The sequence below is a fragment of the Grampus griseus genome (genome assembly GCF_964374135.1).
Source record: "Grampus griseus genome assembly, chromosome: 3".
NCBI classification, from domain to species: domain Eukaryota; kingdom Metazoa; phylum Chordata; class Mammalia; order Artiodactyla; family Delphinidae; genus Grampus; species Grampus griseus.
In genome coordinates this window covers 23,186,933-23,202,007 of record NC_139019.1, presented here as the reverse complement: position 1 = coordinate 23,202,007, position 15,075 = coordinate 23,186,933, and the positions used below count along the sequence as shown (strand labels likewise).

At 36.0% G+C, this 15,075-nt stretch overlaps 1 protein-coding gene across 1 annotated transcript; it reads right to left on the bottom strand.

Annotated features, from left to right (window-relative positions):
* Positions 1-6,367: 6,367 nt before the first annotated feature.
* Positions 6,368-6,790, bottom strand: LOC309821199 (profilin-1-like; the record flags this gene model as incomplete). The annotated part of the gene is made up of 1 exon (XM_082652374.1): positions 6,368-6,790. The coding sequence occupies one exon, from the start codon at positions 6,788-6,790 to the stop codon at positions 6,368-6,370; it is 423 nt and encodes a 140-aa protein (XP_082508500.1).
* Positions 6,791-15,075: the final 8,285 nt, after the last annotated feature.

Below are 15,075 nucleotides of genomic sequence, written 5' to 3'. Positions count from 1 at the left end.
TCGATCATGTATAATCTAAGGCCAAGGAGAAATCTCGTGTGTCTGGGTGCATGCATGACTGTGTAGCAATTAAAAGCGGTTTCATTGAAAAACATGAGTAATAGAGATATGCTTTTAATGAATGTCATCAAGGAAAGGGAAAGAGAAGGTGCAACTTCGAATACAAAAATAAGACATATACAAGAGCAGTGTGAGTAGCTGTGCTGTAGAGAGCAGGACGGTTCCTCTGTGTGTGTATGACTGGGGAGCAGGGATAGGAGGTACAACAGCATAAAGTTTGCAGTGAAAACTTAGCAGTCTCAGCTCTACTGGAATAGAAACTATCATCTGAGATTGGCCTCATGAGACTTACAGACACCAGCTATCAGACCTGATCTGGGAAGATGACAAAGATGACTTCACTGCCTCTGCCCAGAAGCCCTATAACGGAGGTACTTCAACCCTAATTGTAGCTGTGTGGCTGAGAGGGTCTCGGTGCTCCAGCTGGGTGTCTGGCCTTGCCTCTGAGGTGGGAGAGCCAAGTTCAGGACATTGGACCATCGAGACATCCCAGCTCCACGTAATATCAAATGGTGAAAACTCTCCCAGAGATCTCCATCTCAACGCGAAGATGCAGCTCCACTCAACAAGCAGCAAGCTACAATGCTGGACACCCTATGCCAAACAACTAGAAAGACAGGAACACAACCACACCCATTAACAGAGAGGCTGCCGAAAATCATAATGAAGTCACAGACACAGCAAAACACACAACTGGATGTGGTCCTGCCAACCAGAAAAACAAGATCCAGCCTCATCCACCAGAATACACAGGCACCAGTTCCCTCCACCAGAAGGCCTACACAACACATTGAACCAACCTCAGCCGCTGGGGGAAGACACCAAAAACAACAGGAACTACAAACTTGCAGCCTGCAAAAAGATCCCAAACACAGTCAGTTAAGCAAAATGAGAAGACAGAGAAACACACAGCAGATGAAGGAGCAAGGCAAAAACCCACCAGATCAAACAAATGAAGAGGAAATAGGCAGTCTACCTGAAAAAGAATTCAGAGTAATGATAGTAAAGATGATCCAAAATCGTGGAAATAGAATGGAGAAAAAACAAGAAATGTTTAACAAGGACCTAGAAGAGCTAAAGAGCAACAAACAATGATGAACAACAAAATAAATGAAATTAAAAATTCTCTAGAAGGAATCAATAGCAGAATACCAGGCAGAAGAACGGATAAGTGACCTGGAAGATAAAATAGTGGAAATAACTACTTCAGAGCAGAATAAAGAAAAAAGAATGAAAAGAGCTGAGGACAGTCTCAGAAACCTCTGGGACAACATTACATGCACCAACATTCGAATTATAGGGATCCCAGAAGAAGAAGAGAAAAAGATAGGGACTGAGAAAATAATTGAAGAGATTATAGTTGAAAACTTCCCTAATATGGGAAAGGAAATATTCAGTCAAGTCCAGGAAGCACAGAGAGCCCCATACAGGATAAATCCAAGGAGAAACACACCAAGACATATATTAATCAAACTATCAAAAATTAAATACAAAGAAGAAATATTAAAAGCAGCAAGGGACAAACAACAAATAATATACAAGGGAATCCCCATTAGGTTAACAGCTGATCTTTCAGCAGAAACTCTGCAAGCCAGAAGGGTGTGGCAGGACATATTTAAAGTGATGAGAGAGAAAAACTTACAAGCAAGATTATTCTAGCCAGCAAGGATCCCATTCAGATTCGACAGAGGAATTAAAAAATTTACAGGCAAGCACAAGCTAAGAGAATTCAGCATGACCAAACCAGCTTTACAAAAAATGCTAAAAGAACTTCTCTAGGCAGAAAACACAAGAGAAGGAAAAGGCCTACAATAACAAACCCAAAACTATTAAGAAAATGGTAATAGGAACATACATATCTATAACTACCTTAAATGTAAATGGAGTAAAGGCTGCAACCAAAAGACATAAACTGGCTGAATGGATACAAAAACAAGACCCATATATATGCCTTCTACAAGAGACTCACTTCTGACCGAGGGACACATACACACTGAAAGTGAGAGGATGGAAAAAGTTATTCCATGCAAATGGAAATCAAAAGAAAGCTGGAGTAGCAATTCTCATATCAGACAAAATAGACTTTAAAATAAAGACTATTGCAAGAGACAAAGAAGGACACTACATAATGATCAAGGGATCAATCAAAGAAGATATAACAATGGTAAATATTTATGTACCCAACTTAGGAGCACCTCAATACATAAAGCAAATGCTAACAGTCATAAAAGGGGAAATCAACAGTAACACAATCATAGTAGGGAACTTTAACACCCCACTTTTACCAATGGACAGATCATCCAAAATGAAAATAAATAAGGAAACACAAGCTTTAAATGATACATTAAACAAGATGAACTTAATTGATATTTATAGGACATTCCATCCAAAAATATCAGAATACACAATCTTCTCAAGTGCTAATGGAACATTTTCCAGGATAGATCATATCTTGGGTCAAAAATCAAGTCTTGGCAAATTTAAGAGAATTGAAATTGTATCAGGTATTTTTTCCAACCACAACGCTATGAGACTAAATATCAATTACAGGAAAAAATTTGTAAAAAATACAAACAGATGGAGTCTAAAAATTACGCTACTAAATAACCAAGAGATTACTGAAGAAATCAAAGAGGAAATCAAAAAATACCTAGAAACAAATGGCAATGAAAACATGATAACCAAAATCCTATGGGATGCAGCAAAATCACTTCAAAGAAGGAAGTTTATGGCAATACAATCCTACCTCAATAAACAAGAAAAATCTCAAAAAAATTACCTAACTGTACAGCTAGAGCAATTAGAAAAAGAAGAAGAAAGAAAGAAAAAAAGCCCAAAACTAGCAGAAGGAAAGAAATCATAAAGATCAGATCAGAAATAAAGTAAAAAGAAATGATGGCAAAGATTAATAAAACTAAAAGCTGGTTCCTTGAGAAGATAAACAAAATTGATAAACCATTAACCAGGCTCATCAAGAAAAAACGGGAGAAGAGTCAATTAATCAGAATTAGAAACGAAAAAGGAGACGTAACAACTGACACTGCAGAAATACAAAGGACCATGAGAGATTACTACAGACAACTATATGCCAATAAAATGGACAACCTGGAAGAAATGGACACATTCTTAGAAAAGCAGAAACTTCTGAGATTGAACCCAGAAGAAATATAAAATATAAACAGACAAATCACAAGCACTGAAATTGAAACTGTGATTAAAAATCTTCCAACAAACAAAAGCCCAGGACCAGATGGCTTCACAGGTGAATTCTATCAAACATTTAGAGAAGAGCTAACATCTATCCTTCTCAAACTCTTCTAAAATACAGCAGAAGGAGGAACTCTCCCAATCTCACTGTAAGAGGCCACTATCACCCTGATACCAAAACCAGACAAAGATGTCACAAAGAAAGAAAACTACAGGCCAAATTCACTGATGAACATAGATGCAAAAATCCTCAACAAAATACTAGCAAACAGAATCCAACAGCACATTAAAAGGATCATACACCAAGATCAAGTGGGGTTTATCCCAGGAATGCAAGGATTCTTCAATATATGCAAATCAATCAATGTGATGCACCATATTAACAAACTGAAGGATAAAAACCTTATGATCATCTCAGTAGATGCAGAGAAAGCTTTCGACAAAATTCAACATCCATTTATGATAAAAACCCTCCAGAAAGTAGGGATAGAGGGAACTTACATCAACATATTAAAGACCATATACGACAAACCCACAGCCAACATCATTCTCAATGGTAAAAAACTGAAACCATTTCCACTAAGATCAAGAACAAGACAAGTTTGTCCACTCTCACCACTATTATTCAACATAGTTTTGGAAGTTTTAGCCACAGCAATCAGAGAAGAAAAAGAAATAAAAGGAATCCAAATCAGAAAAGAAGAAGTACAACTGTCACTGTTTGCAGATAACATGACACTATACATAGAGAATCCTAAAGATGCTACCAGAAAACGACTAGAGCTAATCAATGAATTTGGTAAAGTAGCAGGATAGAAAATTAATGCACAGAAATCTCTTGCATTCCTATACACTAATGATGCAAAAACTGAAAGAGGAATTAAGGAAACACTCCCATTTACCATTGGAACAAAAGGAATATAGTACCTAAGAATAAACCTATGTAAAGAGACAAAAGACCTGTATGCAGAAAAGTATAAGACACTGATGAAAAAATCAAAGATGATACAAACAGATGGAGAGATATATACATGTTCTTGGATTGGAAGAATCAACAATGTGAAAATGACTCTACTACTACCCAAAGCAATCTACAGATTCAATACAATCTCTGTCAAACTACTAGTGGCATTTTTCACAGAACTAGAACAAAGAATTTCACAATTTGTATGGAAACACCAAAGACCCTGAATAGCCAAAGCAACCTTGAGAAAGAAAAATGGAGCTGGAGGAATCAGGCTTTCTGACTTCAGACTATACTGCAAAGTTACAGTAATAAAGACAGCATGGTACCAGCACCAAAACAGAAATATAGATCAATGGAACAGGATAGAAAGCCCAGAGATAAACCCACGCACATATCGTCACTTAATTTACAACAAAGGAGGCAAGAACATAAAATGGAGAAAAGACAGCCTCTTCAATAAGTGGCGCTGGGAAAACTGACAGCTACGTGTAAAAGAATGAAATTTGAACACTCCCTAACACCATACACAAAAACAAACTCAAAATGGATTAAAGACCTAAATGCAAGGCCAGACACTATAGAACTCTTAGATGAAAACATAGGCAGAACACTCTATGACGTAAATCACAGCAAGATCCTTTTTGACCCACCTCCTAGAGAAATGGAAATAAAAACAAAAATAAACAAATGGGACCTAATGAAATTTAAAAGCTTTTGCATAGCAAAGGAAAACATAAACAAGACAAAAAGACAACCCTCAGAATGGGAGAAAATATGAAGCAAACTGACAAAGGATTAATCTTCAAAATTTACAAGCAGCTCATGCAGCTCAATATCAAATAAACAAGTAACCCAATCCAAAAATGGGCAGAAGACCTAAACAGACATTTCTCCAAAGAAGATATACAGATTGCCATCAAACACATGCAAGGATGCTCAACATCACTAATCATTAGAGAAATGCAAATCAAAACTACAGTGAGGTATCACCTCACACCAGTCAGAATGGCCATCATCAAAAAATCTACAAACAATAAATGCTGGAGAGGGTGTGGAGAAAAGGGAACACTCATACACTGTTGGTGGGAATGTATTTGATACAGCCACTGTGGAGAACAGTATGGAGGTTCCTTAAAAACCTAAAAATAAAACTACCATACGATCCAGCAATCCCACTACTGGGCATATACCCAGAGAAAACCATAATTCAAAAAGAGTCATGTACCACAATGTTCATTGCAGCTCTATTTACAATAGCCAGGACATGGAAGCAACCGAAGTGTCCATCGACAGATGAATGGATAAAGAAGATGTGGCACATAGATACAATGGAATATTACTCAGCCATAAAAAAGAAACAAAATTGAGTTATTTGTATTGAGGTGGGTGGACAAAGAGTCTGTCATACAGAGTGAAGTAAGTCAGGAAGAGAAAAACAAATACCGTATGCTAACACATATATATGGAATCTAAAAAAAAAAAAAAAAACAGTGGTTCTGAAGAACCTTGGGGCAGGACAGGAATAAAGATGCAGCCTTAGAGAGTGGACTTGCGCACACGGGGAGGGGGAAGGGTAAGCTGGGACGAAGTGAGAGAGTGGCATGGACATATATACACTACCAAATGTAAAATAGATAGCTAGTGGGAAGAAGCCACATAACACAGGGACATCAGCTCCATGCTTTGTGACCACCTAGAGAGGTGGGATAAGGAGGGTGGGAGTGAGATGCAAGACAGTGTTGATATGGTGATATATGTGTATGTATAGGTGATTCACTTTGTTATAAAGCAGAAACTAACACACCATTGTAAGGCAATTATACTCCAATAAAGATGTTAAAATAAAAGAGACATATACAGGTACAGTTGGTTTTTTATTTTTATTTTTTTAGTATAACCTTTTTTATTGGGAAAAAAAAGCCCAAAACAGAAAAATTTTCAAACCACACACAGGAGGGGCATGGGTTGGGGAAGCGTGTCTGTCCTTCCTGCCCAGGTCCCCAGCCCATGTGGTTTTGGCAGCATAAGGGGTGTGGGGTAATGGCCTCCAAAATAAAAATGGCGTACGTGTGTGTGGGATGTAGAGGCGTGCAAAAGCAGTGGGGAGTGGGGGACGGGGAGGGACAGACGAGGTCAGTATTGAGAACGCCGCAGGTGGGAGGCCATTTCATAACATTTCTTGTTGATCATACCATCCTGTACACCTTCTTTGCCCATCAGCAGGGCTAGCGTCTTGGCATTCAGGGTAACAATGATATCGAAGGTGGCGGCTCTGCAGGTGCTCTTGGTACGAAGATCCATGGTAAATTCCCCGTCCTGCAGCAGTGAGTCCTGGATCACAGACCATTTCTGGCCCCCAAGCGTTAGCCCATTCACGTAAAAACTTGACCCGTCTTTGCCAACCAGGGTACCAACCTCAGCTGGCGTGATGTTGATGAAGTTTTTTCCAGGGACGGCTGCCCAGACGGAGGGCAAGTTCTTATAGCCCACGATGGCCGCGTCCTGACAGGTCCCTTCCGCCATGAGCTTGTCTTTGTAGACGTTCCACCCGGCCATGGCGCTGCTACTGGGGTGCTCTCAGGGCTGCTGCTGGGGCCAGGGGCTGGGCTCGGGCTGCCTCGGGCTGGCGGGTGGGGGAAGGCGGAGAGCTTCAGGCACACGCTGTGGTCCGGACCACGGCTCTGCTAGCTGTGCCGCAGCCCTCGCACAGCCACTTCCTCTGCATTACTTTTGAATTGAAGGATAGTAACATCTTCGTACCAATAAATTTAAAAACAACATTTTGCATGAATACTGTGTAAAATTATGGGTGTCGGCGCAGTATAAAAGTAATTATATTTTTCTTCTTCCTAACGTGTTCAAAATTGAAGGGCATTTAAAAATTTTCTTAAGCATCCATTAAATATAAGACAAATATCTGAAATAAAATACAATACTCTATACTTGGCTATTTACTCAAATCATTGGTGTTTAAGGAAAATTTTCAACTTTTTATTGACAACTTGGAGTTGCATGCACTCTGGTAGGTTGGTTTTATAAGAGAATAATTTGAATAAACGTAATTTTAATAGAGCAATAAAAATGTGGTTATATAAATTGTATATTAGTTTATTGCTTCATTATTGTTTTAAAAATTATTTAGTTGTTCGATTTTTTCAAGATATTTTGAACTCAGTCATTTAGTGTATCTTCTTCCTGATATTTTGATAAAATACCCCACAGACATGTAATATGAAGAAAAATTCAAATCTAAGACCTAGAATTGAAACAAAAACAAATCATAATATTAGGAGGTATTTTAAAGTGAAGAATGTGTAAAGAATTGGGAGAAATGTCAACTAGTGTAAACTGGCCTTGGTCTTAACACAAACTATAGAAACCTGTACAGAGTACATGGATATTTGCTTTGATGTGGGAAAATGTAGACATTACTGTCAAAGAAAAATACAATAGAAAAAAAAATAAACTATCAGCTTTTAGAAACCATCAAATAATATGTGAAATAGTAATCATTAACTCACCTCTGTAGGCCAGTTGTCGTGAAAGTTAAAACTCTTGGTTTAAAGCACCTGACCATTTAGATTGTCTAAATGTATAATTATCAATAGTCATAGAGGTATAAACAGTGACGTATCCATCCAGTGATGTATAGTATACTACACACTGTTAAAATCAGTAAAATCTACATTAATGTTTGTATTCATTTGCTAGGACTGCCATAGCAAAGTACCCCAGACTGGGTGGCTTAACAGAAATTTACTTTCTCACAGTTCTGGAGGCTAAAATTCTTAGATCAAGGTATTAGCAGATTAATTTTCTTCTGAGACCTCTCTCCTTGGCTTGTAGATGGCCGTCTTCTTTCTTTATCTTTTCATGGTCTTCTGTATGTGTCTGGATCCAAATTTCCTCTTTTTATAAGGGCCCAACTCAATGACAACATTTTAACTTAATTACCCCTTTTTAAGATTCTAAATACAGTCACATTCTGAGGTACATGGGGTTAGGACTTCAACGTACAAAGTTTGGTGAAATACAACTCAGACAATGACAATATTTTAACATGGAATAATCACTATCAAATACTGTGTGTGGGAAAATCAAGTTAGTAAAACTGCACAGAATTATTCTGCATATATTAAATACACTCATTTTGAGTGATAATCAAAGGGATTTAGTGATTATTTTAACATTTTAATTTTATGACAGGTATGTATTTTATGTATAATTAAAAATTATAAGACTATAAATCATAGCTTCTGAAATTATTAAAAAGGAAAATACACTAAATAAAAAATTGATAATAGAAATAAAAGCAGAAATAAACTCCAAACTCTAGTGAAAGTACTGTTACCATCAAGTATAGGTTATTCAAAGGCAAATTATTAATAATTAAACTTGGTAGCACTTTTAAATATAAACAGAAATATAGACTGGCCTGTAACTATAAATGATATGAAGGCGAATTTAGTTTATAAACAAATGGGTGTCAGGAAAGTTCACTTTTAAGAAATAATTTATTCAAATTAAATACCCTTCTCGATTTTTCTCCTGTGAAAATAGTAATAAGTTTAATATCCTTGGTGTGATAGACTGAATAAAATCCCCAAAGACATCAATGACCTAATCCTTGGAACCTGTGACTATGTTAATTTACATGGCATAAGAGTTTGCAGATGTGCATAGATTAAGGATTATGAAATAGGAAGATTATTTTGGATTTTCTGGATGGGCCCCAAATAATACAAAGGGTCTTTTAAGACGGAGACACAGGGGCAATGTGATTAAGAAGCAAAGAGAAAACGGTGATGTGATGACAGAAGCAGAGAGAGATTTGAAGATGCTACATTGCTGCTGGCTTTCAATATGTGGGAAGGGGTCACAAGTCATGAAATAAGGGCAGCCTCTGGAAGCTGGGAAAAGTAAAGAAACAGGCTTTCCCCTGCACCCTTCAGAATGAACTAGCTCTTCTAACAGCTTAGTTTTGGACAGTGAGACTGATTTTGTACTTCTGATTTCCAGCACTATACTTTAATAAATTTGTGCTGTATTAAGACGCTAGGTTTGTGGTAATTTGTTACAGCTGCAATAGTAAATTAATGCACCTGGGAATTGGAACATACGCTTTTCTCAAGGCCACATGGAAATGTGGGAGTCCTGACCCCGGGCTTAGAGACAACAGGGAGTCTCATTTCTAGTCTATCATGAAATCTTCTGAGTCCCTTTCCCAAATCTGAAAACCAGTGGTTCTTTACCCTGTCATTCCTTGATTGAACAAAAAAATCTTCAAAATGGTTGTATTTCAATACCTAGGATCTAACTATCCTAGGTAAACTGTGGGCTATTCTTTCAGAGGTTATGCTGCTGACCTTGAGTGTGGGTACAAAACCTGGCTCTGTTCTTGGCCCTGGATCCTGACAAATACTCAGTCTCTGGGTATTTTTTGCATTACCTTTTTTTTCCCTCATCATCAGTACATTTCTCCAGTCTTTCTCCTCTAGGATACATAGTCTACTCCCCTGAATTAGTGAATAGGAACCATCCCAGTGCAATCTCTTATTGGCTTGGGCAAGAACATTAAAGCAAAAAATAATAATAATTTGGGCTAGCCTAATAGGAACAACTAAGACATATTCTTAATCCCAGAGATATTGAATTTGTTACCATCCTTATAGCACTAGGGAAGTTTTCTTCCTTCCTCTTTTGCCAAGGAACATGCTGTAATTATACAACATGGTTGAAGTTTATGTGCATCAGTAATTATGAGTCTGAGAATTGATGTAAACATTCTCTTACCTCCTTTATTATCAAGCAAAGGGGGATGGCTTTGCCTGAATAGGCTTTGTCTATTTTCTTCCTAATTGACTTAAGTAAAATGTATATTAACCTGTTTCCAGACTTTAGTTTTACTTAGAGCATTCCATGGAAACAAATCTATAGGAAAAATATAGGAGCTAGATATCACCTCATCCTGAATTCTTCACTCTTCATATTTGTATGTTAGAGTCATGGCCTGGACAATGCCTGAGACCCAAAGCTTTGGAGTGCTTTAAATAAAATAAATTGTCTTAAGTTTCAAACTGCTAAAGCTCCCTGCTCTTGTGATCTCATATACTTATTGCCCCAGGACTCATAACATAATACATATGTAGAGTGGATTGGGGGGGACAGCGAGTCAGTGAAGATTAATCTTATTGGTATCCAGGATTTATAGGTTTGGGATTCTTCAATTTTAAATTATGTAACCAAGCACGGTATAGGCATGACATTCCAATGATATTTAAGAAATGAATTTATTGCATTATAGTCGTTGCTTATTTGGTAAAACATTTCAGCAACTTCTTTAAATAATAATTTGAAAATTTCTATCTAATAAATCAATCTAAAATATATCACCATTTTGTGAAATTTTATGTATTTTTCATCAAAGTGGCATTTTTAATGAGATGAATGATGGACTGAACAACTAATTATATTGTTAATCTTTGACCCTGGCATCCCATTCTATTTATTTCAATTACAATACTTCGTGGGTATTATGAATTCTTTATATGATATATTAGCTTATGCATTTTTTTTAATTTTTTAATTTTTTTTTTTTTTTGCGGTATGCGGGCCTCTCACTGTTGTGGCCTCTCCCGTTGCAAAGCACAGGTTCCGGACGCGCAGGCTCAGCGGCCATGGCTCATGGGCCCAGCCACTCCGCGACATGTGGGACCTTCCCGGACTGGGGCATGAACCCGTGTCCCCTGCACTGGCAGGCGGACTCTCAACCACTGCGCCACCAGGGAAGCCCAGCTTATGCATTTTTAACAAGACAAATTGTGCTGTAAAGAGGACACTATTATAATGAAACTTCCTTAAGCTAAGAGCAGAAATTCTGACACAAACATATATTTTTCAAAGAATATTAAGAAATATTTTATTTTTATTGTTCATTCTTAACACAATATATTTACTAGCTTTTAAGAGAGTAAAAAATAATTTAAGGATTGCCCAATGTAATTAAATAAAACAGTTCAATATTTATGGAATGCATATATCTTTCACAGTGACATGTTATTTAGCAACAACTGAGAAAAAAATGAAACATAAGCTATTTATTAAAATTATAAGCATTTAAATGAGACAGTACAAAAAGTAAAGTGATTGCATTTGCCCATATGAGTGTCTTTTCTGGCTTGTAGAAATTTCCTTTTCACTCAATGATTTCATCTTTTTGTGCATGGAAAATATGAATACAAAATGAATCAATTCTGATGAAATGAAAATATTTCCAGTAAAATAGCTTGATTATTCCAAATATGATATATATGTGTGTGTGTAGTTAATGAAGTCATTCATTTCTGCCATCACTGCTATTACTTAACACTGTCTTATTAAGATAAATGGATTAAGAGAATAAAAATAAGTATGAGGTCATACCAGTAGAGAGAAGAATATATAAGCATTAGTTTTTATATAGGCAGTTACTACTTATACAAGAACAAAAAAAGGACAGAAGAAATTATCACAAATTATTTTAATTTGTATTAAAATCACAAAGCAAGGAATCTACTACATATCTATCAAACGACAAAGCAAGCTTGCAATTGTGGTAAATGGAGAAAATGACCACAATTCTTCACATCTCTGTCTGTGTGCCCTTTACAATGTGACTTTGCAGCTCCTCCTATGAATAGGTTGGGCATATTTTTTTGCCTCTTGAGTGATGACTCTGTCAGATAACCGGATTTGACCAATGACTCAAGAGCAAATATGATACATGCAGAGACTTGAAAAGCATTCGCACATTCGAGTAGTTCTCTCTTCCTGTTCTTGGGCTAGCCTGCTGGATGACACATATCGCCCCAACACATATCAAGCCAACAAATGGAAATATAAGTAAGGTCATCCTAAAAAAATTCAGCCCCATCAGCTGAGCTTGGAGACCAGAGAAGTTGGACTATACCAGCATTTTTTGTTGTCAGTATTCTGGATTTTGGCCATTCTAAGTAGGCTAGTTGTGATATCTCATTATTTTAATTTGCATTTTGTTAATGACATGTGATGTGGAACATCTTTTCGTATGCTTTTTTGTCACCTGTATATCTTTTTTGATGAAATGTCTGGTCTGTTCATTTCTTTTGACCATCCCACAAATTTGATAAGTTTTCATTTTCATTTAGTTCAAAATATATTTAGTCTCCCTTGAAAAGTTTTATTTGACTCGTGTTATTTAGAAGTGTGTTGTTTAATATCCAAGTATTTAGGGATTTTCCAGTTTTCTTTCTGTTAACGATTTTTAGCTTAATTTCATTGTGATCAGAAAGCTTACATTGTCTAATTTTCATATTTTAAAATTCATTAAGGTGTATTTTGTGGACCATAATGTGATCTACCTTGGTGTTTATTCTACGTGAGCCTGAGAAAATGTGCATTCTGCTGTTGTTGGAAAACATAGTCCTAGATGACGATTATACCCAGTTGCTTGATGATACTCATGAGTTCCTCTGTATCCTTACTGATTTTCTGCCTTCTGGATCTGTCCATTTCTGATAAAGTGGTGTTGAGTCTTTAACTATAAGAATGGATTAATTTATTTCTTCTTGTAATTCTATCAACTTTTACTTACTATATTTTGATGCTCTATTTTTAGGTACATACAGATTAAGGATTCTTGTGGCTTCTTGGAGAATCAACCCCTTTATCATTATATAATACCCCTCTGTCACTGGTAAATTTCCTTGCTCTTATGTCTTCTCTGTCTCTAATATACCTACTTCCAGCTTACTTTTGATTAGTGTTAGCATGGTATATCTTTCTCCATCCCTGTATTTTTAAAATATGTGTCTTTAAATTTAAGGCTAATTTTCATAGACATCATATAATGGGGTATTGTTTTTTTATTCACTCAGAATATCTGCCTTTCAGTTGCTATGTTTAGACCATTGACATATAAAATGATTATTGATATGGTTGGATTAATATCTACTATATTTGTTATTTTCTATTTTTTCCCTTGTTCTTTGCTTCTATTTTTATCTTCCAATACGTTTTTTCTATTTATACTTTTAATTGAGGGTTTTATGTGTTTTGATTTTCTCTTGTTTTTTAGCATATCAGTTACACTTTTTTAAACTTTATTTGTTGCCAGAGATTTTGTGAAATATGTTTAAATTAATTCAAGACCTCTTTCAAATAACAATATACCATTTTATGCGTAGTGTGAGTACTGTATAATAACAAAATATTTCTAATCCCTTCCTTCTATCTCTTGTATCATGGGGTATTATATATACCCATAAAGATATATAATTATATAGATTGTTACTATTATTATTTTGAACTGTTATCTGATCAATTATAATTGATCAATTAAAAATAAGAAAAATGAAAGTTTTTATTTATCCTCACTTTTCCTTCTCCAATGCTTTTCCTTTTTTGAAAGTAGATCCAAATTTTTGATCTATATCAATGCCCTTCTCTCCAAAGCACTTCTTTTAACATTTCTTCCAAGGCAGGTCTACTGGCAACAAATCTGTGCAATTATTTTTTTTTGTCTGAGAAAGTCTTATTTGTCCTGTACTTTTGAAGGATAATTTCTCAAGATACAGAATACCATACAATGGTTTTATTATTCTCTCAATAATTTAAATATTTTATTCCACTCTCTTATTGCTTGAATGGTTTCTGATGAGAAGTCCAATGTAATTCTTATCTTTGCTCCTCCATAGATAAGGTGTTTATTTCTTCTGTCTTCTTACAAGATTTTTTGTTTATCTTTGATTTTCTGCAGTTTAATTATGATATGTCTAGGAGTAAATATTTTTGCCATTTTTCTTCCTGGTGTTCTTTGAGATTCCTGGATCTATGGTTTGGTGCTTGACATTAATTTGGGAAATTTTCAGTCATTTTTTTCAAATAAATCTTTTCTTAGAATGTCCTTCTCTATGCTTACATTGCCCATATGCTCTTGCATGCTGCCTACTTTATCCATTAGACCCCTTAGCATAATAATTATAGTTGTTTTAAATTCACTCTGATAATTCCAACAACCTTTCCATATCTGAGTCTGGTTCTGGTGCTTTTTCTGTATCTTCAAAATGCTCTTTTGCCTTTTAGTGTATTTGAATCAGTAGACTGAGTAAAGAAGCTCATCCTCATCAACGCATGGACATCATCCAACCTACTAAAGGCCTGCATAGAACAAAAAGGGGAAAGAGGGGTGAATCTGTCCTTCTACTTGAGCTAAGACATCCATTTTCTCCTGCAGTTAGATATTGGCACACCTGGTTCTTGGGCTTTGGACACAGACTGGGATATACACCATCCACCCTCATTTTCAAATTGATATAGACATGTTTAGGCAAGACAGTCATGCTTACCTTGCCAAACCTCTTTCATAAATTCATCTAACTCTAACAGAGAAGTTTCACAAAGAAATTGCTCTTTGTATTATTTTATTAATGATAGTTTCTGATAAAATATAAATGAGTAATTTTGATTTGCTTAGATGGCTCCTAGTTGGGACACATAAAATATATTTGATAAATTGCTCTCCATGCACCATTATTATCTGTTTATTAATTTTTATGGAACTAATTAGCTTACATAAAATAACATTTTGAGTTCACAATTCTCTTTTAAGTTTTACATGTGATTAATTAATGATACAATGGTTTTATTAGTAGTCCCTGTGTTTAGCCTGAATGAGGAGGGCTAAGTCAGTGAGAGTTAAATCAGCTCTCATCTTTACTGTCTCCCTTGGAAACTGATCAACATCTGGCTAGAAATTTGAAGATTATCAGTCACTGAAGAATCAAAGTAGGCTTTGGATCACTCTCCATTCCATTCAGCATCCT